Consider the following 26,635-nt stretch of genomic DNA (forward strand, 5'->3'; position numbering starts at 1 on the left):
GGTCGCAGCTGTGTTTCCGAAGGTATTTTAGGCTGCCTGCGCGCGCCCCTCCCCCAACGCTTGATTGTTAGCTTGAATGGCTGGGTGAGGTGCCCCGCCCACGGAGAGAATCTCCCAAGCCTCTCCCGCTCGCCCCGCCGCTGGCGGCTGGACCGCACCAGGCGCAGGATAATGGAGTCCCCTGGGTGTGCGGGCCAGTAGGGCGCCCTGGGCGCGTGGAATGCCCAAGGCACGCACGCAAATGGGGTGCTCCGGGCACCGGTGGCCGGCGACCCCCACTCGCAGTGTGCGGCCGCTGGGAACGTCAGCGGTGCTCAACCGGACCGGGCGCGCGCGAGGTGGTTCGTGTCGGCCGCTCGCGGCGGCTTGCGGTTCCCAAGTATATGGGCTGACTCACCGCGGGCGCACTCCCTGGCGGTTTGAATGAGCGTCGCTGCGGTAGCTTCCTCCACACCCTCGTCTCTCAGATTCAAGTGATAACAGTCCTTTTGCTTTCAGTTTGTGTGGAACTCCGGAATGCTCCGAGGATAAATTTTTCTGTTTCTAGTTGATAAATTTGTTGTGATTTAGGGGAGAGCTGTCGGTCGCGCTTCTCACGGCGCCATTTCCGTGACGTCACTCGTCTTATGACTTGCTTTTAGTTAGGCATTTTTAAGTTCAGACTATCTTTTGTCTCTGAGTTTGTAAGACCCACTATGCAGGCCTCCTATGAGCCTGTTAGATTTAGTAGGTGGTCCCTTTTTTAATTACACTACCATTAGGTCTCAAATTCAAATAAATGAATTTGTGGGGTAAGTACGTAGAAGAAAACAGAAACTCCTATCAGCAGGTTCCGTTTTGGGAAAGCAAAAAGCAGAATAATGAATGTACTAATTGGTCAAGGTGGAAGCAGGACTGTCCGATGAAGAGAATCTGAAACGGAATGTGTGAGGAGAACTTGGCTCAGTAGTCAGTGGACTCTTCCCTTAATTTAGAAAGTAATATTTTATGTGTGTAAAAGTGTGATTGCTTCTCTTTAAAATTTTTCTATAATTTGGTTAATATCTTTAGGAGAAAAATTCAGGAAGTTTCAGGAGTGGATGAAGTACTTAGGTCTGTGCATATGTATTTTGATTATGTATTGAAACATGTTGCATAATTAGACTTAAATATTTTAATGATACTCATTTGCTATATTCTTGGAAGTTAATTGTAACTCATGAAAGAATTTCCCCTCTAGTGTTTTGTTTTTACTTAACAAAGGCTGTTTTAAGAAATCTTTATCTCATTACAATGGTATACCAATAGTGATTGAAATATTAAAATGAAAGGGAATATTTGTCACAGTCTTATTCTCTTTTAGGCAAATTAATACTGCTTAATCCATTTAGTTTTTTTATTTTAAAATTAGTGTTTCCTTAAGATAAAACTTAGTAATAAAAGATGTTGACCTCTGACATCTTTGATAGCAAGAAAAATTTTGATATTTTATGAAAAGATAATGAGAAAATTACCAAGTCTCAGGAACCAGAAATGAAGTAGGCCATCCAAAATGTTAATTTGGCTTAAACAGAATGAAATAATTAATAGTATTTTTTATTAAGACAACCCTGCAGTCTTCAGTTCAAGACAAAGAGCATTTTAATGCTATGTTATATTATCTATGGGAGAATAACTTTCACTTTTTCCTTCACCTTAACTTAATTGATAGAATATTATATTTGAATGAATTCTATTCGTTTTTAACAATATTATTCTTCTTCTGTCATTCACTTTATCTTTTCTTTAATTATATAGGAAGATATTATCAAATAAAACACAAATTCTACCTTGCCAAAAAAAGCAGTAATCGGTACCATATTTTCCTAGTTGTATACCAACATTCCCAATCTAGAAGCTGCCTTTCTAGTTAGTATCCATCCTTGAATTAACAAACTGATGATCATTTGCCCCCCGACATGCTAGTAAAAATGACCTCTTGGTCTAGCATGGGCTATTAAATTTGAATGTATTGACAGAGACATAAATTTTTCTGAAAGTCCTATTGATAGATAAAATGTTCAGCTTCTTTTAAGTACATTCTGATATACCTCAGGGTTGATTTTGGGAACCACTGATTATTTAATAGTTTTGTTTTGTCAATGGAATTGGAAAAGATTTGACGATGACCTTCATGTATTTTAAAATAACAATACATAGGATCACTCTAAATAGATAATTACTGTAACTTTATTAACTGTATATTTATAGCTTAAGGTCATATTTCTTCTATTTGTTTTCTATTTTATGCAGTCTTTAGGAATATGCCATTTGAAAAGAGGTAACAGCCTTTGGTAGAATTATTAGACTGGAAGGACATTGTTGGGAGTTTTACATATTGTCACGAGTTAGTTGTGTCATGATCCAAGATTCTTTTATTTTTTAAAGCTTATTTTTTAAATGATTTTATTTATTGATTTTACAGAGAGTGGAGGGGTGGGGGGAGTGGGGAATATAGTTGATTCACTTTAGTTGTTCTTGTTGCTTGTCGTTTGTGCCTTGACCTGCAAGTCTAGGGTTTTGACCTGGTAACCTAAGTATTCCAGGTCGACGCTTTATCCACTGCACCACCACAGGCCAGGCCAAGTTTCTTTATCTACCCGATTTATTCACCATTTGAAAGAGAGAGTTAACCTTGCGATAATAGAAATTCATTATAATGGGAAATAAATTAAAAAATAAATTTATATATATATATATATATATATATGGCTTTTTAAAGTTTTATTTGAAAAGCTGAGAAAGCATGACACTTCAAAAGAACCACCTTCCAGCAAGATAATTCTATAATCCCTCTTTTTTAGGAATAAATATTCAGTTTAATATAATTAAGTAAATAGTTATAAACTTGAATATTCATATAGCATTTTGTATTTGTGTAATACTTAGTAATCATATAGCACCTTTATCTCTAAAATGCTTTAGCAACTCTAAGTTACATTTTTTTGTCAATACACCTATAAAAAGATAGGTAGGTAGTACTAAAAAGAATCTATTTGTCTCATTTAAACCACAAGCACCTATTTGGGTCTAGCATTTTATATTTATTTGTTTCTAGAAAATATCTAACTGCTCTGGAATATAATGCATATTATTTACCTTCACCACTGGTTTCTGTGGGTACTTGGTTCTGTGAGCCTGCCTCTCTATAGTTTCAGCCGTGCAAACAAATTTCAGGCTAGGACAGACAGTACCTGTCAGTGCCAGTACCCAAGAAATACTTCCTAATCATCTTGACATAATATTCCTAATTTCCTTGAAATAGAAATTGTTTTTCATGATTACTAAAGCCCATTTCAAATGGTTTAGGTTAAGATATTAGTTACATTTTTTGCCGAATGATAGAGTTACTGTTTTTGCTTTTATTTTTAGTATCAGGAAGAATGTTTAAATTTGGATCTTTCAGCCCTGATTTTATTCTGACTGTTCAGTAATAAATGTTCAGTGTTTGTCATTGAAGGTATGGTACTCTGAAACTTTACTCCAAGAAGAGTTATAAATAGATTCTGAATGAGCAGTGCAAAATTAAAAAAATAGAAGATTTTAAAATGCATCCATTGATAATGTTACCAAATTACAGGTGTCTGTGTACCTGTACACATCAAAGCCCAATAGGACAAGAACAGGAGAGAAAATAGGGCTTACTTTCAGGAAGTGGCACACTCCTGCAGTCATAGGCGATCTCCTGCTCAAAGACCTGGCTTCCTGACGGCTTCCAGGGGATGGATTACTCGTGGTGGCTAAGGGAGTTAGGGTCCAGTGTGTACTGACTGATCAGGGCATCCAGTCCTGATGTTAGCCATGGTGTCGCTTCACCGGGTTTTACAGCTCTTTGGGCCCTGGAGTTGAAGCACAGCTGAGGGCTCTGACCAGGTAGCTTAGTTAGAGCATTGTCCCAGTGCACCAAGGTTACGGGTCTGATCCCGTTGGGCACATACAAGAAGCAACCAAATAGTGCACAACTAAGTGGAACAACAAGGCAATGTTTCTTTCTTTCTCTTCCCCTCTCTCTGTCTCTCAAATCAATAAAAAGTAAAAGAAAGAAAGGAAAAAAGAAAAGAAAAAGAAAGGAAGAAAAAGAAAACAACTGAGGCCTAGCTGTTATCTTGAGTTTGATGGAAATTCGATCGCTGGGTCAACAGACCGCAGGTTTTATTCCTAAAATGACTTGATGCTGACCAGAGCCTCCCTGTCCGAGGACTTAATGATTCAGCGAGTGGCTGTGCACGGGAGGAGGTGGCTGATGAGTCCGTGCTGGATGAGGCCAGTCTGGATCAAAACGAAAGAAAGGAGAAAAGGTCATGTTAACAAAATGAAGTTTCTAGGATGTTACAATGAAGCTGAATAGGAAACACTAATAACAATTTATATCTCTGTGGCGCTTAACTCACTCCATAATTAGCTCAGATTATTTTGTTTATCAATATCCCCTGTTTACACAGGAAGGAAACCAAAATTCAGAAATGTGAACTAAATCCCTAATTGGGACTTGGAACCAGGATTTCTGATTTCGAGCGCAAGTCTGCACTCTCCATTTTGCAGTTTCACCCTGTGGGCTCAGAACCCCCTGGAGCAGGGAGCCTGCGTCACTGGCTGGAGGCCCGCGCTGTGTGATATGAAACCTGTCTTATGTGCGCACCTGATTTCAGTTATATGTGGAATGAAACACAGATTCGTTTAAAAGTGTTACTGAGTCAATGATAGTTTATTTATCCTTTAATATTTTCTTAATAACCAGATATCAGATGTATTGCTTTCATCAGATGTCGCCTGGCGGGTAATAGCTCCTGCCTCAGAAATCAGTCAAAGTCAACGTCAAGCTAGTTTCTTAACCTCTCTGTGTCTCTATTTTCTCATCTGTAAAACAGAGATAATATTATTGCTTTTAGGATCTTATGATAATTAAATGAAATAATACATGAAAAAGTGTTTAAAATGCTGCCTGGCATATAGCAAATACTCTATAATCGTTAAATATTATTTTCATTATTAGTAATATCAGTATCGTAGTGTCCATGAAATGTGATTTTAAAAAGGGATTTTTATACTTCAAAGATAGGAACCAATTCTTCATACTATATTGCCCATGGGCCTCTTTATTTTGGTTAACATTGGCAAAAACAACTGGAATATTTCACATTTTGTGATTTAGAAACTCAGCTTTTAGTTAGGATGTAACTCAAGGTTAGGGCATGTAACTTAAAAAATGGAGAGAGAAGACAAATAGGCCAGTGGGACATCCTCACCCCTCACTCCCGCGAGCTCTCCCCCTGGGACTGAACCCAGCGTGTCCTCTCAGGCTTGCAGGATTCTCAGTCTAGCTTTTTCTCAGCTCCCACTTTCAGTTCCAGCTTTAGCACAAAGCACTATTGGGAGACTTTGTAGGGAAGAGCAAGCCAGTCTATAAGCACCTTGTTAAAATAAACCACTTCTTCCTAGACTCAAGACAGCAAGAAACAATTGAATAGCAATGAAATAATCTCAACATCTGTATGTGCAGCAGTATCAAAGAGTTCTGGCAGACATAAGAATGCTTGGTCTTCTTCAGCCAGAAGAAAACTATGAAGCTATTCATTGATAGTTCATGGAGAGTTTCGGGACACTGATCAAAGAAAAACTATTATTACTGTACACTAGAAATTAAAATATCTGAATATAAACTACTTTAGCGCATTGTACTTCATTCAGTGGTGAATTGTATATTTAAAAATTCAAATGGTCTTTTTATGATTAAGTTAAATTTTATTGTAGCTTAAATTATATTGTTCCCCCAAATAAAAGACATTAAGATGTTTTTAAGCAAGTATGTTCCTTTCGTTAATGACTTTGACATTATACATACAGGTGAGATGGAATGAAGCGGCAATGTGTAGTGTATCTTTTATAAGATCCTTCTGTGTTACTGTAAACTCAGTTAAGCGGGTTATATAAATTAGAGAATGTTTTGACATTCTTTCATGATCTTAAATAAAAATTCCCATAAGTTATTCAAATATGTAATAGTAATTGTAATATATGATTATAGATTCCAGTCTAAGTACTCTACTTATACAGCTGAGAAACTTAAAGGAAAGAATAGCAGAACTTTTATAAAAGAAAGGTATATTTATGGGCATTTTATTGTAAAGATTTGAACATTTGAAATCAGAAGATAAATATCATTTGAAAATATGATTCCACTTTAAGAGAAAGTGCTTCTGTGTAAGTGACACAAGAACAACAATAAGTTGTGCTATTTTTGAGTAAAAATGTAAACATTTTCTACAGTATTTTTTTTACTTATCAAGAAAAATCTCATTTGGTAATTGCATGTTCTGGCACAGGGACAGGCTCCCTGTGTAGTTAATAGTTCCTGCCTCTGAAGTCATCCGGAGGCATTTAACAAAATATGTATTAAAATGATTTAGGAATAACTATGCCTAAGGATGTAGACTCATAAACAGGAAAAAAATTCCTGTTTAAGAGACTCTCATAAAAAAATGTGTTGATTAACTGCAAGAAAGACAGAAGGAAAGGCAGATCCCTACCTTCAGACCACATCCATCCACGCCCAGTGCCTGGCGCTGACTTAAACTTAAATGCAGTACCTCCTGCCCTCCATGCTACACTAACTTCCTCTTAAAAATAGAAGCGAATAATAATGCAGAGACCTGCAAAGGAAGCACTACAAAGATAATGCAAAAGATCTTTCAATGCCGAAATCAGTGAGTCATTCCATAATTGATACTTTATTTAAAAAAAAAAACCAAAACCCAGACATTTGAAATTTAATCAGATCTTGGGTATTAGTTTCAAACTTATTTCTCAAAAACTTCACTGCAGAGGAGGAACAGAACTTAATTTTTGAAGTGGCATATTGTGGTGATAGCCTATAAGTGTAGGCCTTCAGCGCTGACTTAACCATGAGTTAGGAGAAAAATCAGTGAGGACTTCCACCTTGCTAAATGACTCTGCAAGATAAGGCTGATAGCTGTACCCTCACCCCCAACCCCCACCACACACACGCAAGAATTTTTAAAGGAGAAAAGAAGTGTTAGCTGCAGAATTGCTCTGTGCTTTTCTGAAACTAAAGCCTATGTGACATTCTTAGCTCATAAATAAATAAGATAACCTGGTGGATAAATGAACAGCATACAAAGGAGCCATTCTCCCTCTCTGAGGTCATCAGTAATGGTTAATGATTTTTAGGGCAGTGCACCAGTCTCCTGAGGACTTCACAGTGCAGTCCTTAGAACTAAAAGATTTGTGCTGATTGGAACACAGGGATCTAGAGAAATTTTATGAAGAATAGTGTCTTTTGCTTTTTTCCCCATGCAAGTTTGTACAAGGTGGAGTGATCTGATGACTAATGGACACATTTAAAGGGCATCTGCTACTTATTGACTATGGAAACAAAAATAAATAAAGTTTGTTACTGTTGGCAAGATCTTTTCTTGCAGTAGAATCTTACACTGAATGGTATCCTATATATTCTATTAGCTGCCCAGGAGGTTTTGATTTGCAAGAAAAGGATATTTCAAATTGGTTACATGTTAGAGGAGGTAAGTCTAAACCAATGATTTTCAACCAGTGTGCCACAGGCATTTTTAAACATGCAATTCCTGACTGTTTAGTCAAGGGGCACTGACCTCTTTTCTCTTAGATTGTCAAATTAAAAAATGACAACAGCCAACACAAGAATAGCCATTCAGTGTGGATGAATCAAAATTATACATATTTTGTTGTCAGATCGGCAAAAAATATATTTTTTTGGTGTCCCACAGAATTTTAGTAATTATGTGTGCCATGAGATGAAACAGGTTGAAAATCACTGCTCTAAACAAATCCATGTGCAGAAAATGCTGTTCAATTTAATGTGCCTTGCTAATGAAGATGAACAGAGCCTTAAAAGAAAAAAGAAAAGAAGCAGCAACATAGTGTATCTAAGTGTGGCAGACTCTATGCTATATAAAGGGCAAAGCTGACCTCACATAAAGAACGATGTACCACTGGGATCACAACACAAATGATTTTAGGATACTGCACCTCAGTGTTGAGTGGCTATTCAAATAACTACCCTGGGCTCAGGATCTGGAAGCCAATAGAGAGTGGTGCAGACTGGAGATCTGCTGACTGCTGGCCCTGTCTACAAAGGAGGACACTTGGCTCAGCTAATTGTCACCATATGGAAATGTGGGTCCAGAGGTGCCAGATTTTACAGCTCTGCAAGGGAGAGTGGAAATCTGTGTTTCATATGAAATCTTATTTTGAAATGTTTACTTAGAATTCAAATTCAGGGGAGGCGTTGGAAACAATTCTTGCAAACCAAACCAGAACTACTTTTGATTAGATTTAGACCCTAGTCATAGATTTTCAATTTATTCTTTCCAACTTATCTAAATAAGTAATGTTGATAAGGTTGTAGAGTAAATGTTAATGCTTAAAATGTGAGTGAAAAAGAAAAAAGACGGTTACATTTATAGCTAAGGGGTTTAAATGTGGCATCATTATTGCCTGTTTATATCCTGGCTATGTACCTTGAGCAAGTTACCAAGTCACTCTGTGTCCAGTTTTCAGTTTAGTAAAATGGGAATGATAATAGTACAAATGTCATACAGTTTTGTCAGGATTCAGATGAGCTAATATGTATACAGAGCTTGGTCATAATTGCTTGATAAACATTGTCAATTATTGTTTGTACAATAAAATCAGTCAGAGGATTTGCCTTTTTTTGTACTTGACGGAAATACCCACTGCCATTGCAGTGAGTCTGTTCTGTGTTGAAGAATTTTGCCTGACCTGTGGTGGCGCAGTGGATAAAGCATCAATCTGGAACTCTGAGGTTACCGGCTCAAAACCCTGGGCTTGCCTGGTCAAGGCCCATGTGGGAGTTGATGCATCCTGCTCTTCCTCCCTTTTTTTGCTCTTCTTTTTTTCTCTCTCTCTCTCTGCTCTCTGTAAAAAGGAATTTTAAAAATTAAAAATAAATTTATTCTAAAAATAAATTTAAAAAATAATTTGACTTAAGAGGATAGAGTCTAGTGTCCGCAAGCCAGTATTTGAATCCTTGCTCTATTGCAATGTAACCAGAAGAAGCCACCTAATTTTTCTAAACCTTACATTTCTCCTCTGTAAAATGGGAATAATAACCTGTATTTCAAAGTCGTAAGAACTCAGTGAGATAATATGCATAAAGTCAAAACCTGGCATATAGTCAATAGATGTTACTTGTAATGATTTTCCCCTCATTCTTTAGAAGTTCCATGTTTTAAGTTCCAAATCTCATTACACGTATTTGAAGAGAATTACATACATCACATCTGATTTATAGATTAAGCTTCAACTTAATGAACAGTATTGCAACAGTGGCACTCAACCAGGGTGATTTTACCTTCCAGAAGACATTTTTGGCAATGTCTGGAGACATTTTTGGTTGTCACAGCTAAAGGGATTCCACAACTGGAATCTAATGGGTAGAGTTCTGAAATACTGCTTAACAGTCTGTGATACACAGGACAATCCCTTACAGCAGGGAATTATTAAGTCCAAAACGCAGCTAATGCTGAGCCTGAAAAAGCTGGCATTACAGCTACACAACCACCACCAAATTTAGTTTGTAAAGTTCTTACCAAGCAAAAAAAAGGGTTATTTCTTTTTCAAAACATCACCTAATTAGACATTAACATGTAAATTAAAATCTGTAGAATCACATTTAATAAAATATTTTAAAATGTAAATATATAATATATAAGGTATAATATACCGGAAAGCTCTGTTCGTTTCTATCACAACAAGTTTCAACATGTAAGCACATGTTTATTTGGCTCATGTGTGCCTCTCTATTTTTTTTTTTTTTTTTTGTATTTTTCTGAAGCTGGAAACGGGGAGGTAGTTAGACTCCCGCATGCGCCCGACCAGGATCCACCCAGCATGCCCACCAGGGGGTGATGCTCTGCCCATCCGGGGCGTCGCTCTGTTGTGACCAGAGCCACTCTAGCGCCTGAGGCAGAGGCCATGGAGCTATCCCCAGCGCCCGGGCCATCTATGCTCCAGTGGAGCCTTGGCTGCAGGAGGGGAAGAGAGAGACAGAGAGGAAGGAGAGGGGGAGGGGTGGAGAAGCAGATGGGCGCTTCTCCTGTGTGCCCTGGCCGGGAATCGAACCCGGGACTTCCGCACGCCAGGCCGACGCTCTACCACTGAGCCAACCGGACAGGGCCTGCCTCTCTATTTTTATCACTTAATGTACACATACTGACATAGCAAATTAACTAAAGCAAAGTTGATTCACGTTAGTCTTATGTGTGAAGCGATAGTGTACCCATGGCTACTGATAAAGTTCATTTATGCCACTGTAATTTTTACGAATTTCAACAAGGAAGAAATGCTACAGAAGCATGTCTGTCGCATCCACCATATTCCCTGGACTTAGCACCCTCCGACTATCACTTGTTTTTGTCCTTACAAAATTTTTTGAAGGGCAAAAAATTAAAAAATGAAGAAGATATCAAACAAGCACTGGTTCAATTTTTTGCATCAAAAGATAAAAGATTTTTCAAAAATGGGATATACAAATTGCCCTCACGCTGGCAAGAAATCATTAATAATGCAATTATATTATTTAATAAAGTTTATTGACGGTAAGAAAAATTTGTATTTTGTTTTATTACAAAAACGGACAGAACTTTCCGGTAGACCTTATATATAAAATCCTACTTTCTACTGGTTACAAAAGTAATATAAGTTTGTGAAAGTTTAAAGACAACAAAAACATATAAAGTGAAAGTCTGCCTTTCCCCCCCAGTTATTCCCATATAAAACCATTGGAAATATAATTAGGTTATATTACTTAAAATTTTAAATACGTGTGTACTATTCTATATTCATTTTTAAAAATTAATGTCTTTACTCTTACTAAACAGTTCAGTCCTAAAGCTATTATGTAGGACAGAATAAGGCAGGCCTCGGGAATAGAAACCTGGCCCAGGGTGTAGAGTCAATCTAGGGTAGGGAAGGTATCAGTGTGGTGGGCGTGGTGGTCTGGAATGGGTGGCACAGCCCAGACAGGGAAGAGGGCATCCATTTATGTGGGCAGCTCAGTGTAGGGTTTCAGCAAAGGCCAAGAGGGATGAAGAGTAGGAAAGAAAGTGCTAGTGCAGGGTCTCGGGGCCAGGTGGGAGAGGGCAAAAAGCAAGGATGTGCTCAAAGGATCATAGGACATGTGAAATGGAACAGGAGTCAGCTAAAAGGAACCACAACTGAGACAATTTTAATATCAAAGTAATATAAATAAAGTTAGTAAAAGATTAACACTTGAATAAAATAAGAAACCGTGAGTCCACTAGGATATAATCAGTAAATGAGTAAAATGAAAGGGATGAGAAATGGAGTATTTATAATATAAAAAATAACCTCTCCACCAAAAAATATTAATTACAAAGGGAAAAATGGTAACTTTACAGTGGAAATGTCTGGAATATACTACCTTAATCAAATTATCAAAATAACATTGTCAGTAATGAGACAATTCAAACTTGTGTGCCACCTATAAGACGCTGTGGTAGCCGGCTTCCAAGATGATGATCCTCATGTTCTAGTATTCAAGCCCTTGGGTAATCTGTCCACAGTGAGTGGGGTTGACCTGGGTAACCAATATGATATTACATAAATTATGCTATGTGACTTCTAATATTAGGTCCTAAAAAACATTGCTCACTCTTGGGGTAGCCCGCTGCCATATTGAAAGGACACTCAAGCAGTCCTACAGAGAAAGCCATATAGTGAGGAGATGTTTCTGCCAATCACTACCACTAACTTATTAGCCATATGAGTGAGTCACCTTACAAGCAAATACTTCAGCCTCAGTCAAGCCTTCAGATGATTATAGTCCTTGCCTACATCTTGATTGTACCTTCATTAGAGAACAACCCAGCTAAGTTGCTTGTTTCTTTAATGCACACAAACTATGCATAATATTACAGTATTTTGAGTACTTTAATATGTAGTAATGGACACTAACACAGATGCAGTGAGATACAGCATCACTTGTGATATTTCTGCCAGAGATGCACAGCCTGAATCCACTCCTGATGTAAGAGAAAAAAACACTAATTGAGAAACATTCTGAAAAATAACTGGCCTGCAGTCTTCAATGGACTCAAGGTCATAAAAGTTAAAGGCAAACTGAGAGACTATCTTGGAATGAAGGAGACTACAGACATGACAATGCATGCAGTGCTGGATTCTGAACTGGATTCTTCTGATATAAGAAATATTATTGGGACAGTTTGGAGATTGAGAATTAGATAATAGAAATATATCAATGTGAAAAAAAATTTTTTGTGATAGAGAGACAGAGAGAGGGACAGATAGGGATAGAGAGACAGGAAGAGAAAAAGATGAAAAGCATCAATTCTTTGTTGTGCCACCTTATTTGTTCATTGACTGCTTTTTCATACATGCCTTGATGGGGGGAGGCTACAGCAAAGCAAATGACCCCTTGCTCAAGTCAGCGACCTTGGGCTCAAGCCAGTGACCTTGGGCTCAAGCCAGCAACCATGGGGTCATGTCTGATTCCATGCTCAAGCCAGCAACCCTGCGCTCAAGCTGGTGACTTCGGGGTTTCAAACCTGGGTCCTCCTCCTCATCCCAGTCTGACGATCTATCCACTGCACCACCACCTGGTCAGGCAATGTGAATATTTTTATTCTGATTCTATATTGTGGTTATGTAGTAGGATGTACTTTAGAAAATATACACTAAAGTATTCAGAAGTGATGAGGCATCATTAGGTAAGGAGTTTAAGATAAGTCAAGAAAAAAGTTCTTTGTGATGTACTTACAATACTTCTGTTAAGATTGAGGTTTTCAAAACATTTTTTAAAAGTATACAAAAAAATTTTCAAATATGACCTTGCCTATAAAAATAGACCCATTAATGCTTTTTTTTTCTTTTTTTTTTCTTTTTTTTTATTGTATTTATTTTTAATGGGGTGACATCAGTAAATCAAGATACATACATTCAAAGATAATATGTCCACTAATGCTTTTTTAATAGGATGTATAGTATTCAAGTTTTCTTTCAAAAAAATATTTCTTTTACCAATCTTTTATTGATGGGCATTTATATTGATTCTAGTTCTTTGCTGTTATAAACATCCAGTTCTTTATTATTACAAATAATGTTAGTAAATATTCTTATCAACGTGTTTGTGCTCCTGTTCAATTTTTGCTCAAGAATATATCCCTGGAAACAAATTGCTATTTTGACTGGATATGCATCCTTTAATCCATTTAATCATAAGTCATTGTAGGAAACCACTCACAATCTCCTTGAAATAAAATGAAATTTATAATTTGCTAGTCATTTTCATTTATATTTCTCCCACTGGAAAGTAATATTTTTAAGAGTAGTAACTTTATCTGTCTCAATTATTACCATTCCCCAGCATTAAGACAGTATGAAGCACTCAGTAAATATTTTAGCAACAACAATAATAGCATACATTTATTATATGTCTAGAACTCTTCTAAAAATATAAATTTGTTTACTCCTTGTAACAACCCTATGAGATAAGTAGTAGGATTATTTCCATTTTTCAAATGAGGAAACTGAGTCAAAAAGAGGCTACATACTTAGTTTCACAAGGCTAGTAAATGATGGAGCCAGGAGTCCTCATAGTTTTTCTTCAGTTTACAAGCTTTTAGTCACTGTGATCTACTAGCTCTCTGTCTCTTTTTAAAATTTTTATTTATTGATTTTACAGAGGGAGAGAAAGAGAGAGATTTGTTGTACCCTTTATTTTTTATTTTATTTTATTTTTTTGTATTTTTCTGAAGCTGGAAACGGGGAGAGACAGTCAGACAGACTCCCGCATGCGCCCGACTGGGATCCACCCGGCACGCCCACCAGAGGTGATGCTCTGCCCACCAGGGGGCGATGCCCTGCCCCTCCGGGGCGTCGCTCTGCCGCCACCAGAGCCACTCTAGCGCCTGGGGCAGAGGCCAAGGAGCCATCCCCAGCGCCCGGGCCATCTTTGCTCCAATGGAGCCTTGGCTGCGGGAGGGGAAGAGAGAGACAGAGAGGAAGGAGAGGGAGGTGGAGAAGCAAATGGGCGCTTCTCCTATGTGCCCTGGCCGGGAATCGAACCCGGTTCCCCCGCACGCCAGGCTGAGGCTCTACCGCTGAGCCAACCGGCCAGGGGCTTATACCCTTTATTTATGTATTCATTGGTTGATTCTTGTATGTGTCCTGACCAGGGATGGAACCTGCAACCTTGGTGTATTAAGACAATGTTCTAAGCAATTGAACAACCTGACTGGGGCTATATTGGTTCTCTTGTTGAATAAATCAGTGAATAAGTGATCAATATATTTATTTGATTCTTTGACCAATTACAAATTTTAACTTTTCTTTTTCAAATGAAAATTGAAAGGAATGGACTGCTAACTTTGTAAAAGCCAGATTCGTTATATAATCATCTCTACCAGGCTGGACTTCTCTATGTTATGGTACTGTTACTGGAATCAATATTCACACAGGTATATACTATAAATTATTCTTACGAAGAATTTATGGTTGTGTAAAATACATTATTTGCTTTTTATTACAAATTAAATAGTAAATCTGGACCTATAGCTGAAGTCAAGGAGGCAGAACCTAATTCCTTGTTTTGGAAAGATACCCTCTGCTCTCCGCCTGGGTCCCGTGCCCTTTTCTGTGCCCGGAGGGCCCGCATCCATCGCCCTCAGTGAGAACTCGGCCGTTCTCCAAGCTCTTCTTCAGTACTCACCTCTTCCTTTAAATACTGCTTTACCATTTTGTTCTGTCTAACCCCCTGTGGAAGGATGAAATGATTTTGCCTATCTCAAAATTCCCTGAGTTCTTTTTATAGTCAACATAACATATTAATTGTGCCATCTCCTATAATAGGCTATATCCTTTTAGTTTCATTAATTTTTATAAAACCCCAGCATATTACAATATTTTGCACAAAATATGAAATTGTGTGTTTTAATGAGGGAATAAATGAGCTCAAAGAAAGATATTTAAAAATTTTAAATTCAAAATCAGCTTGACCTGGCGGTGGCGCAGTGGATAGAACGTCGGACTGGGATATGGAGGACCTAGGTTCAAAACCCTGAGGTTGCTGGCTTGAGCACAGGCTCATCCAGCTTGAGCATGGGCTCATCAGCTTGAGCGCAGGGGTGGCTGGCTTGAGCATGGGATTATAGACATGACCCCATGGTCACTAGCTTGAGCCTAAGGTTACTGGCTTGAGCAAGGGGTCATTGATTCTGCTGTAGCCTCCTGGTCAAGGCACATATGAGGAAGTAATCACTGAACAACTAAGGAGCTGCAGCAAAGAACTGATGCTTCTCATCTCTCTTCTTTCCTGTCTCTCAGTCCCTATCTATCCCTCTCTCTGACTCTCTCTCCATCTCTGTCAAAAAATAAAAAAATAAATAAAAATCCTAAATCAGAAGACTACTAAAACCTTTTTAATAATATATATTCTAAAATTATCAGAAATTGTAAAATAGCAAATAAAATGGTTACACATGATTTTTTTTTCATCTGATTTGTATTCTGTCTCTAGTTTGCAAGGCACCAAGAACCAAGAAGCATAATTAGCTTTTTTTATTTCTGTAAGACTGTGTTTTGCTCATGGCTGCAAACATCAGCTTTGCCTCCGCCCACAACTTCAGCTCCCTTTTCTTTTGTTGGGTGGTTTAGGTACATCAAAGGTAATAAAATCAATAAAAGAGATAAGTGGAATTTTTATTCAAAGGGTAGTACTTAAGGATGTGTTCCTATTAAATAATTTTAATACTAAATGTGTTTTCAAGTGTTTGTGTAATATCAAATCTCCCTGACACCTGGAAGGACTGTCCTTGAATTCTGTTCTGCATGAAATAATAAAATATTATCCCTTCTCCACATATATTTTTTAAAAGAGAGAACTTTAGGGAATGTTAAGTATTGTCGTTGGACAGGATTATACTTTGTTGCCAGCAAAGGCAATAGCATAGCCTTCAGGCCAATTGTTTCTATTCCCCATAAAAGAATCTTTCCTTTACCCAGGGACTGCTGGGACAAAGCTGAAGGTTTTCTGTCGCTGAAAGCTCTAACAGCAAGCCAAAGAGAAAGTTCAAACAAATATCATCAGTCTTTTAAAAATATCATTGCTTATGTAAATTAGCTGTGGTCCTTCGGTGCTGATGAGCCCCAAGCATCTTTGGATTGGTTGGATATTCTATCATGTTTTATTTATATTTGGTGGTCTTCAGAAAGCTATGACCATGAAGTCTTCACATTTAATTTTGGTTCATGCTCTTTTGTTTTAGTATTGAGTTTTGTCTGTTTCTTTGTTTTTTAGATTGGCTTTACTGTCTTGTGATTTCCAGAGGATAATTGAGAGGCTAATGTAGTATTGCGGAGCACTTCTATATGATCTTACTGATTTTTGTTTTTTACTGTTATTCATCTAGCCATTGGATTTGAGATTTCCCAAACTATGTTAATAATCAGTGATTAAAATTAAAATCTAAGAAGTTTTTTTTCTTTGGAGATATTTTTATATTTTGAATGATAGATTTGAAAATAATTTCTGACTATAATTTACAAACTTGACACATAGTCTGAAACCAGGACAACAGTGAAGTCAAAGTATGCAGATTTCAAAATGTAGCCTAGCTGAGTCTATTCATAAAATGTTGAGACGTTGTACTAGTTCTGCATGGCCTCTTTTTTATATTACTCTTAAGTTCTTGATCATACCCGTTGTAGAGAAATTCATTTGGGGGCCAGCTGAGATTCTCCCTGTTGTTTCTAAATGCACTGCATTGCAAATTTACAAACTTTATTCAGGAAAGAATATGTTTTGGGAAGCATGCATTACGTACAAGTAAGAGATTATTACTTTGTATATTAGATGGAAATTTTTAAGTAGGCATTTACATTTCATATATCATTTTTGGTTGGTTTTGAAATAATCTTGAGAACTTCAGCCATTGCTTCTGTGGTGATCATTCTTGGTAGGGGGTATCCTTTCTCCTTAGATCTGTAGCCCTGGGGTTCATATATGTAAACATGCCTTTGTTCTCAAAATCTTTTTCTATCTGATTACTACTGTATCCAAGTGCTTTGTTTTGTCTCTACTTCTCTTAGTTTTTTTTTTTTTTTCTTTTTACCCTTAGCCTGTCATTTGTGTGAATAAGTTTTTCTGTTTTGTTTTTTGAGGTTTTTTACATTCAGCAGAGGTATTAAGTCGATCTTTGATGATAGAGGGGAGTGATTAAGGAAGGAGAAGAAATGCGGAAAGTAGGGTGGATAAGAAAAGGGGGGTAAAGAAGCAGGGGGGGGGGAAGGAGAGAATGAGTGTGAGGGAGGAAGCAAGAGCAAACGGGCTATGGGGGCTTGTGAAATCTTGGGGCTGGTTGGGGGGTAGGGGGAGGGAAACCAGCAGACCAGTATTTTCCCCAGGCTTGGGCTCAAGCTTGTGAAACTACGAATGTGTTAAAGAACCTCAACTGGGATTTGCTGAGGACAAATGCTGTAATGTGTTAGTCATCCATTATCTGCTTCTATTTTTGCAGGTCCTGAATGATGACTGACGCGGGTTTGTGTGATAGCCCTCACAGTCCCTGTCATTCCCTAGTGATAAGGGACGCGCAAAACTAGCCCCAGCACCAGGGGGTAAAAAAAGCAGCTCTGGAAGAAGGAAGACTTCCGCTTGTGGACCGGACAAAAGTGCCGCCTTCCCACGGCTTTCTGCCTGAAGCTAGGCATCCAGACACCTCGCCAGTCCAGCTCGCGGCTCCGGCAGGCAGATGGTGTGTGGCCGCCGCAGGACGCCCGCCGCGCCCGGGCCATGAAGTAGCGGCTGCTCGCGGCGCCGCTGCTGTACCGCCGGCCCCAGCCCAGCGCCGCGCCGCCGGGTCTTTCCCGGCGGGGCCGGAGCGGCGTGGCCATGGCTGGCGTTCGCAGCCTGCTACTTCTCCTCCTCGTTTTCCAAAGCGGCTGTTGGGGGTTCAGAAGCCCACTTTCTGTCTTTAAGAGGTGGGTGTGGATGTGTGTGGGTGTGTGTGGGTGGGTCGGTGGGTTTTAAAAAACGGGCGGAATGTTTGGGTGATTTCTGTGCACGCTGTCGAAAATTGTGATCACTTTTACGGACCAGAGCGTTGGAGAAATAAATACACAGGCTGATTTACTGGGCTGAACCGACTTGGAATTTTAGCACAGTAACTTCTTGTGAAGTCCGCCTTCCTGAAAAACCCCACGGTAGGTAGCCAAGCTGCACTGGCTTTCAAAACTTCAATTAGAAGTTGCGATTTCCAATACAAATCGCTCCCTCTTAAACTACATATAGTCATTTAGACTTAAATGCCTCCTTGTTTTGTAATAGCTGGAAGAATAAAATATCAATATAGGTAAGTGGTGGAGAGAAGCATATCATGGACTGTAATAGCTCACAAGAAAACATTGAGCTTTATACACAGTCCTCATCATTACCATGTTAAATATTTATGCACTTGTACATTTGTAAGTCACGGCGCAGTCTCTCCCCCCCTCCCCCAATACAGCTCTGCCTCCTAGCATTTATTATGGTTGGTTTTTGTTTCTGACTAGTGATACCGGGCACTCATAAAATAGTTACAAAAATTTTACTGGGTTATAGTTAATATTTCTTGCATTGGAAAATCATCAGGCCTGTGATAATTTCTAATTTATTAATGTGGTAGTTTCATTAACTAGAAACAAGTATTTTGACAAGTTTTTATTGAACTGAGTTTTAAATGTAACCTGCTTGTTTGCTTTGATTATATTTTGTTTACAAGTTGTCCATTTATTGCTGTGGACTAAAAATTACAATTCTGAGAATATTTTAGAATATTATATAGTTATCCCATCTTTTCATTGGGTCTGAATCAATAATCTTTCATTTTACAGTCTTAGAATTCCTGAATTTTTTTTCTTCTCATGTCAAGTTAAGATTTTATTATGTTCCAGGATATTGCATTTATCTTTTTTTTTCTTTTTTGTTTTTTTAAGGTTTAAAGAAACTACCAGATCATTTTCCAATGAATGTCTTGGTACCACCCGACCAGTAACTCCTATTGATTCATCTGATTTTGCATTGGATATTCGAATGCCTGGGGTTACACCTAAACAGGTGAGAGGAGTTCTACATTTCATTATTCACTTGTTCTAGGTACAGTTTATAATTAAAGCAAAGAAACTGCATTTATAGCAGTCATAATTTTTCTTTTAAATTAGGCATTTGCTTTCAAGATTCCTCAGGGCTAGAATATTTGAATATTTTAAAAGAGGAGTAAATCTTTCAAGGTAAATCTTTCAGTTAAACTTCTTTTAAAAATAATTTACTCATATTGTTATTTGTGTTTTGAAATGGAACCTTCAAAATTTATGTTTTGAAATTCTCTACGGAGGAATAGCCTCTGTAAGGCAACATGTAAGTATATATTGAAATATGAAAAATTATTCTAATAAAAGGAAATGATATAGAGCAGCTACATCTAAGAGATTACTTTGTTCAAATACCGTTCGATTGTAGCCACAAGTTGTGGGATAAAAACCATGGGTTTACTGCCAAGAATTTGAAAAACTAAACACTTCACACTTTTAAAAAGTTAAGAGAACTGTTCATACAGGTAGCTGATGCTAAGTTTTGTTGGGTACAATTTTCTTGATATGAGAGATATATTTTGCGGAAACGATTGCAGAACTCATACAAATATGTCAGAGCATTTTGAGTAGAACTAGGTTGTTGCTAGGCTTTCCCTATTTCAGGTGTACATTAGAAGCTCAAATTCACTTCTCTCGTGTGTGTAAGGTGTTTCATTAAACATAAAAAGGCCAGAATTAATTATGCTTTGCAGCCAGGCAGTGCAGGGATTTATGTGGGTCATTAAAAGATATCCCTCTCCTTTTTAAGGGATGCAGCAACAGGGGAAGACCTGACTGTTGTAGAACTGCAGTGCTGATGGCTCATTGTTGCAAAGAACATTCTGTATTTTTCTTCTTCTTTTTTTTTAAATACTGAGAAAATAATAATATTCTACTTACTGGAGAGAATTCCTTTGAAATTGACATTCTGTAACTCCAGAAAATATACATAGTCCTCTTTGGGGGAACTAAGGATTGACATTCACTTATTTAAACACCTATATATGCTCTATCTATCTATAATTAACTACTTTTACTACTGTGAAAATTAACCTCGCTCCCCCAGCCCAGCCCATCCTCGAATGACCAGACAGGTCACCCTTCTGTATGTTCAGTTATGTGTTGGCCTTTAATCCATACGGTCTTTATATAATATTTAGTCAGACGAGGTATAATGAGATTGGGAAAAGGAGAAAATGACAGTAGCTCACTTGTGAAGTGTGCTGCTTCTTGTCTCTTTTCATTCTTGCCCTGGCTAGAAGCTCAGCTGATACGCACAAGTTGCGGGTTTGATCCCCAGTCAGGGCACATACAGGAACAGATCGATATTTCTGTCTCTCTCTCTCTTCCTCTCTCCCTAAAATCAATGTTCCTGTTTTCTGCTCACTTTTAAAAGTTATTTTCCTCCTATATCTGCTTAAAGTGACTTAACATTACTTCTTATGAAGAAAATTCACTAAGTGATCTTTGGCACTTTTTTCCCTGCAGGAACATCATTGTTTTCTCAAATAGTCATTTGTTGTGGTTCATTATTCTGTTAGTTTTTCTTCTCATTACTTTACAGTAATAACATTTAAATTATTTAACAATAGTAGGGAACTATGTTGGGGTCAGTATGCTAAGGAAGAGTTCCTAGAGGACTTCATTGTAAGAGAATGTGGAGGAGCTCCATTTTTATAAAATAAAATGTATTTACTCATTTTTATAATCTTATAATTATCAGAATAACTCCATAGAAAAAACATATATTTAATAAATTATGGGTTTGTTATTTTGTACTATCTGCATTCAGCTTGACCTCATGCAGTAGAGATATACTGGTTCCCTTCCCAATATATAATTCTTTGTTGCACCTTCTCTTGAGACCATATGGTTCCCAGAAGTTGTCTATATAGGACCTAGATGTAGGTAGAGCACATGGGCTAGGATTAGCAGATCATTACCTGTTACCTCCGGTTTCATAGCAATTGGTTAAGAAGAAAGTGTATGGCCTACACCAGTCCAATCAAATCTTAGGACTTTTGCTGGGAACTCATTTTTCTATTGCGTGTGAGCCAAAGTCATATAGTCCTAGGATCGGCTAAGTTAATGAGAGGAGCCATGCCTGGCATAAAACTAATACCATAGATGGCAATGCGGAGAGACTGAAAGAATATAGGTTTTTGGTAGTGTTGCTACCTAGGGCATTTTCAATTGTTTCAACCAGATTGAGTTGGATTTTCTCTGACTTGTAAGTGAAACTACCTAACTGGATAAATGATTGACTTGTTCTGCCTGATCAGCTCAGAACAGGTTGCTGAAAGTTTCTGCCACTTCCCCCTCATCATTCTCTATTGACCATATGCCATAAGTAGTTACTGACTTGCTCTGCCGACATACAGGTTATACACATTATAACCCTCATGAGAAATGGTCAACTGAGTATTGTCAGAAAGAAGTGGATAAAGAAACTCCATACCTCTTTCCTCCTGAACTTTGTGTTCTTGGTGAGGAAGACAATGAGCTATATTTTTGTGTGAGTACTTTTGATGAAGAAAGTATTCTTAAAAATGTAGGTGAAACAAATATAACACAGATCCTTAAGAGGAATGGAGATAAAAATGCAGGGAAAGAAAATGAAAAAGTATTAAAGGAAAGAAATAAAAGATAGAAGGGAATAAGAAGAGTGGGCCAAAAGAAAAGAAAAGAAATACAACAGAATAGAATGATCAAGAACAAAAATAAAGGGAAAAAGAAATCAAGAATAACTATAACATGAAGAACAGAACAGTTAAAAAGTTATATATTAAAAAAGGAGTAAGGAAATCATAGAAACAAGGAAGGCTTTGAGGAGTTAAAATGGTTATTGGTTGGTTTGTTGGTTTGTTTTAACAACATAATATCAAGAAGAACCACAAAATTGAAAGAAAGGAGGGACTGAAGAGCCAGAAATTGAGTTGGTAATTGAGGCAGACTAAGTTGATTAAAGAGATGTATTCACTCAATAGATATTTTTATAAAACACAGCTTAAGTTTCAACAAGAATGAAAGATACATCAATGAATCTGATGTGAGTCCTTTTTTTAGGAAACTTGAGATTGTTGAGGTAGTCTTGGTTCTATAACAGCAGATACAGAATAGAGGCAGAGAGAGCCTCATCTATAATATAGATAGTACAATTAACTACTATAATTTTGCTGATGAAATACAAGTCTAGGTTAGTGTCTTATCAAAGATTATCAAATCATGTCAGGCCTCTGAGTTGTAGTCATTTTTGCTGTTTCATAGACTTCAGAGCAGCCTTTAAAAATTGTTCCCATTATTCCAGTTCCAGAGAGTCTGGGGAACGTAGTTATCTGTTGCAATATTAATTTTCTAATCAAAGTGAGCTCATTCTTTTTCTTCTCTGACTTGAAATTTGAAAACAAATTTTTGTCTTCTTTCATAAATTTCTCTTTAATCATTGTTTTTTTTCCAGGCTTTGGAAATATTAAGGAGAAGAGTAAACAGTTTTTAAGTAGCCCAGGGTAGAATCTAGTGTCCTAATGGCATTGACTTTGTATCCTGCAGAGCCTTGAAGTGGTGGTATCTTGAGACTCTTCTTTTAGTACTTTTCTTCCTTCTTTGGTTCCCTTTCTCACCAGGGACCCTGTAGGCTTTTGCTGTCACCAATTCTCATATCAACAAACCTAACAATTTGACAAACTGCCAGTTCATGGTCATAGTAAAGTATTATCAGTTTGATATATTCACTGTTCCACAGGTAGTTGATTTTTAAATAAAATAAATGAGGCATAATTACAATATTATTATGAGGTTATTGTCTAAATCTAAGCTAAATCTAGTGGGTTAGAATGTAGGCTTTGGGGCCAGGCTGAAAGCATTCTTGTCTCAGCTCTTGTTGTGTCAACCCAGGGCAGTTTCTCAGCCAGGAAGTCCTGCTCCTTCACTTGTAGACAGGGTAATGGTGTACCTTTCCAGGATTATTCTGGGGACTAAGCAAGGTAAGACCAGCGTCACATGACAGTTGCTCTTCACGTGGCAAGTTCTCAGAAAAAGTGAACTCATTATTTTCATTATATGCATGGAGGAAAATGTGAAAGAGCTTTAAGATGAGAAAGAAATTGCCAATCCCTGTACTTTGCTTTAAATAATGACTTCATGGAGAAAGTAAGACATCGTAATAATTTTAAAGGAGAGGAAAGGCAGCCAGATGAAGGAAAAATAGGAAATACAAACCTGGGCAAGAGAAACCTGGAGAAAGTAAGAAAGGAAGTAAGTCTTTTAGTGTTCTTATTTTTAGGTAGTTATTGCCTTTAAATCTCCCTTACGATCAGAGAATGAAAGGACACTGAGAAATAGATATGTTTTACTCAAAGTTTTTATGTCTTTGATACTGCTTAGAAAAGAAGTTCTCAAAAGCAGTCACATTAGTATGAAGCCTTAACTTTTTTTATATCAGTTTGAAATCAGCTTAGATTTTTTTCACTTTGCTAAAAAGACTTTGTACATTGACCTTCTTAAAAAATTACTCTTTTTAATGTAAGTCCTTTCAAATCCCAAGTTTACATATAATTTTATTTATTTGTTATTCAACTTAGCTCCTCTGTAATTTTGGCTTACAAACTTATATAAATGCAAATTAATTTCTTAAAAACACAATTTATAAAATTAAATATTTTCTTTGAATGTAATAACTTGAAACCATGTTATTGAATTTTTTTTCATGAGGATATATTAGACTCATCGGTGTAGTCATTTTCCTCTCTTATTTCGGGAGCAGTTTGAAAACTATGGAGGGATACACTTTTTACATTCCGAACCTCTTGCAAATACTTGTCTCGCTCTTTATTTGTTTTTTGAAGAGTCATCGATCATGCTTTGAAATCAGAAATCAGCCTTCCCCTCTGTTCCTGAGCACAAATATCTATCACCAGAAACACCAGGAAATGAAGCAATTCCGAGTTTAAAGACCATATCAGATAACCCAGAGCAGCAAACTGAAAAACCTTATAGTAGAGTCTTAACTTATCACTTATTTTAAAATAATATGAAATAATTTAGTCACTGAAATAAAATCAGAATAAACAAAATGCTCCTGCAAACATTTTTTCAAAATCTTCTCCCAATGTTTATCTCTGCTTTTTTCTTAAAAATGAACAATAATTGCCTTGGCCAGTTGGCTCAGTGGTAGAGCATTGGCCCAGGGTGTGGATGTCCTGGGTTCAATTCCTGGTCAGTGCACACAAGAGAAGCACCTATTTGCTTCTCCATCCCTCCTTCTCTCTCTCTCTCTCTCTCTCTCTCTCTCTCTTCCACTCTCTTTCTTTCTCTTTTCCCCTCCCTCAGCCATGGCTCGATTGGCTCACGCAAGTTGGCTTCCAGTGCTGGGGATGGCTCCATGGCTTTCACGTCAGGGCTAAAAAATGACTTTGATTTCAATGGAGCAACAGCCCCAGATGGGCAGAGCATCACCCCCTAGTGGGCTTGCTGGGTGGATCCCGGTTGGGGCGCATGCAGGAGTCTGTCTCTCTGCCTCCTCGCCTCTCACTAAAAAAATAAAATAAAATGAACAATAATTTTACAGTGTTTACTAACATATTTTAACTTTTTAATTTTCTAACAGAGGATGGAAGAGATTCCCCCTTGCCTCAGTAGTACATATATAATCATGTGATAAGAACCTAGCACTTGCAGGTTTTTTTAATGCACTGTTTAAGAAATATATTTTAAAATATCAAGCCATAATCATAACATCACTTATATGATATGTTTATCAAAGAAGTAATAAACAAGTAAGTGCAGAATTGCTGTGGTACCTTATTTTCCTTAAGTTTAGACTGCTGATTAAATTAGACTTTTTTGTGTAAAGTCACTTAGTTGAATAGAAGTTTGGCTTTTGGCTGATTTTGAGGATATTACACTATGTTAAATCCATATATTTCAATTCAGTCATTATGAAAAAAATAAAGTATCCTCAGTCAGTGCTTAAAATTCAGGACAATATTAAAAAGGACTCCAGAAAAAAAGATGCTTTAGTAGAATAATTTTTAATTCTTTGAGGCTTCTGATTTCCTTGTCTCTTTCTCTTTAGTTATTAGTATATTATAGTTGCATTTTGAAAAACTACTGCCACGTGTTGTTTTGAGAGCAAGATTAAGAGGAAGGGAGATAGTCCATACTACCCATTTTTTTGTTTCCCACCTCACAGGCTAACTTGACTTTTAGACTAAGCCTCATTACATAAGGGGAGACAGTTCATCTGTGGGCACCAGTAGCCTTCTGAGCTCTAGTGGTAGGTTATCTGTTATACTCATCCAAGAGAATGGATCCAGGTCCTTCCCAAAGCAGCTGGGTGGTTGCTGGAAATGCCGAGAGAAGCTCTGCACCTACTCCAGAACGGCTGTCCTTGGAACGCCTGTGGATTCCCTGACTACTCTTGTGTTAGTTGTACACAAATTCAGTTTGTACACTGGGACAAACATGGCAGATGGGTTTTCTTTTTGACACAAGTCCATTTGATTGAGAGCAGTTGCTGGGAAATGTTCAGAATTGTGAGGTCCTGAGTATGAACGACAAAATTGGGGACTTCGGTAGCCAGTCCTGCATTAGTGCACTTCCATTGCTTAGAAAAAAATAGGCCATGGCTGAAGATTGATTGCATTAAGTCATTGTCTAAAAATGATCATGACTCATGGCCTTTACTGTTTCTTTTTCCTCCATTCTTAGTTTTTTTCTGCCTTCACAAAGAAAGGAAAGAGGCATGGTGATCTTGTTAAAGTGAAGAAGGAAAATCAAGGAATATGCTAATTTTGGACTAGCATTTGCTTTTTATTTAAAAAGACTTGGGTAATGCGTATAAAATTCCAAAGTTTGGAAAAAAGCAACACAAGAGATTAAAATGCTATACCCAGTCTTTCCACAAGCCAAGGAACTAATATCTATTTTATGAATGGAAAAGCTGATTATTAGAAAAGACAGCGACCAGGCCCTTTTTTGTTTACTTATCACTCTCGCATCATTCAGTTGAGTTTTCCACTTTATAATTTGAAAGCTTAGGATTTGTCAGTTAAGATTCCACATGTCAAATTCTCAACTTGTATTTATTTGTATAATTCTCCCTTTGCTTCATCAGCCAGGTTCAATGCTACAAATTAAATAGAAAAATGTTAGATGAATTTTATAAACAGCAAATTAAAGTTGCATGTAGTTCATTACTAATTGTTTAAGTTTAAATTATGATACTTTTCCTTTATTTTTTACTAAAACCTATTCAATATCCACTTAGGCACAATCTGATTGAACTATTAAGAGTGTTTTCTTCTGAGAAAAATCTAAACATGTCACATAGCTGGGTTCAGTACTGCAAATACACACTGACCTTTGCTTTTCTTTATTAAAAATAAGGAACATAATTTTTTACTTTCCTAATACTTAACTATAGTTGTCCCTCAGTATCCACAAGGGATTGCTT

The 26,635-nt window shown here is 37.4% G+C and overlaps 1 protein-coding gene across 16 annotated transcripts in view; it reads left to right on the forward strand.

The window, feature by feature from the left end:
• Positions 1-26,635, forward strand: part of PAM (peptidylglycine alpha-amidating monooxygenase) — a 349,889-nt gene that overhangs the window by 133,153 nt on the left and 190,101 nt on the right. For 15 of the 16 annotated variants that reach the window (XM_066273910.1, XM_066273915.1, XM_066273907.1 and 12 more), the window contains 2 exons: positions 17,592-18,054; positions 19,048-19,168. In XM_066273910.1, coding sequence (XP_066130007.1) covers positions 17,966-18,054; positions 19,048-19,168 — 210 coding nt within the window. In that variant the 5' untranslated portion in view covers positions 17,592-17,965. Of the gene's footprint in view, positions 1-17,591; positions 18,055-19,047; positions 19,169-26,635 lie in introns of those variants that run through there. The other variant, XM_066273924.1, reaches the window with a different exon arrangement.

The sequence above is a fragment of the Saccopteryx bilineata genome, chromosome 4, assembly GCF_036850765.1.
Source record: "Saccopteryx bilineata isolate mSacBil1 chromosome 4, mSacBil1_pri_phased_curated, whole genome shotgun sequence".
NCBI lineage: Eukaryota > Metazoa > Chordata > Mammalia > Chiroptera > Emballonuridae > Saccopteryx > Saccopteryx bilineata.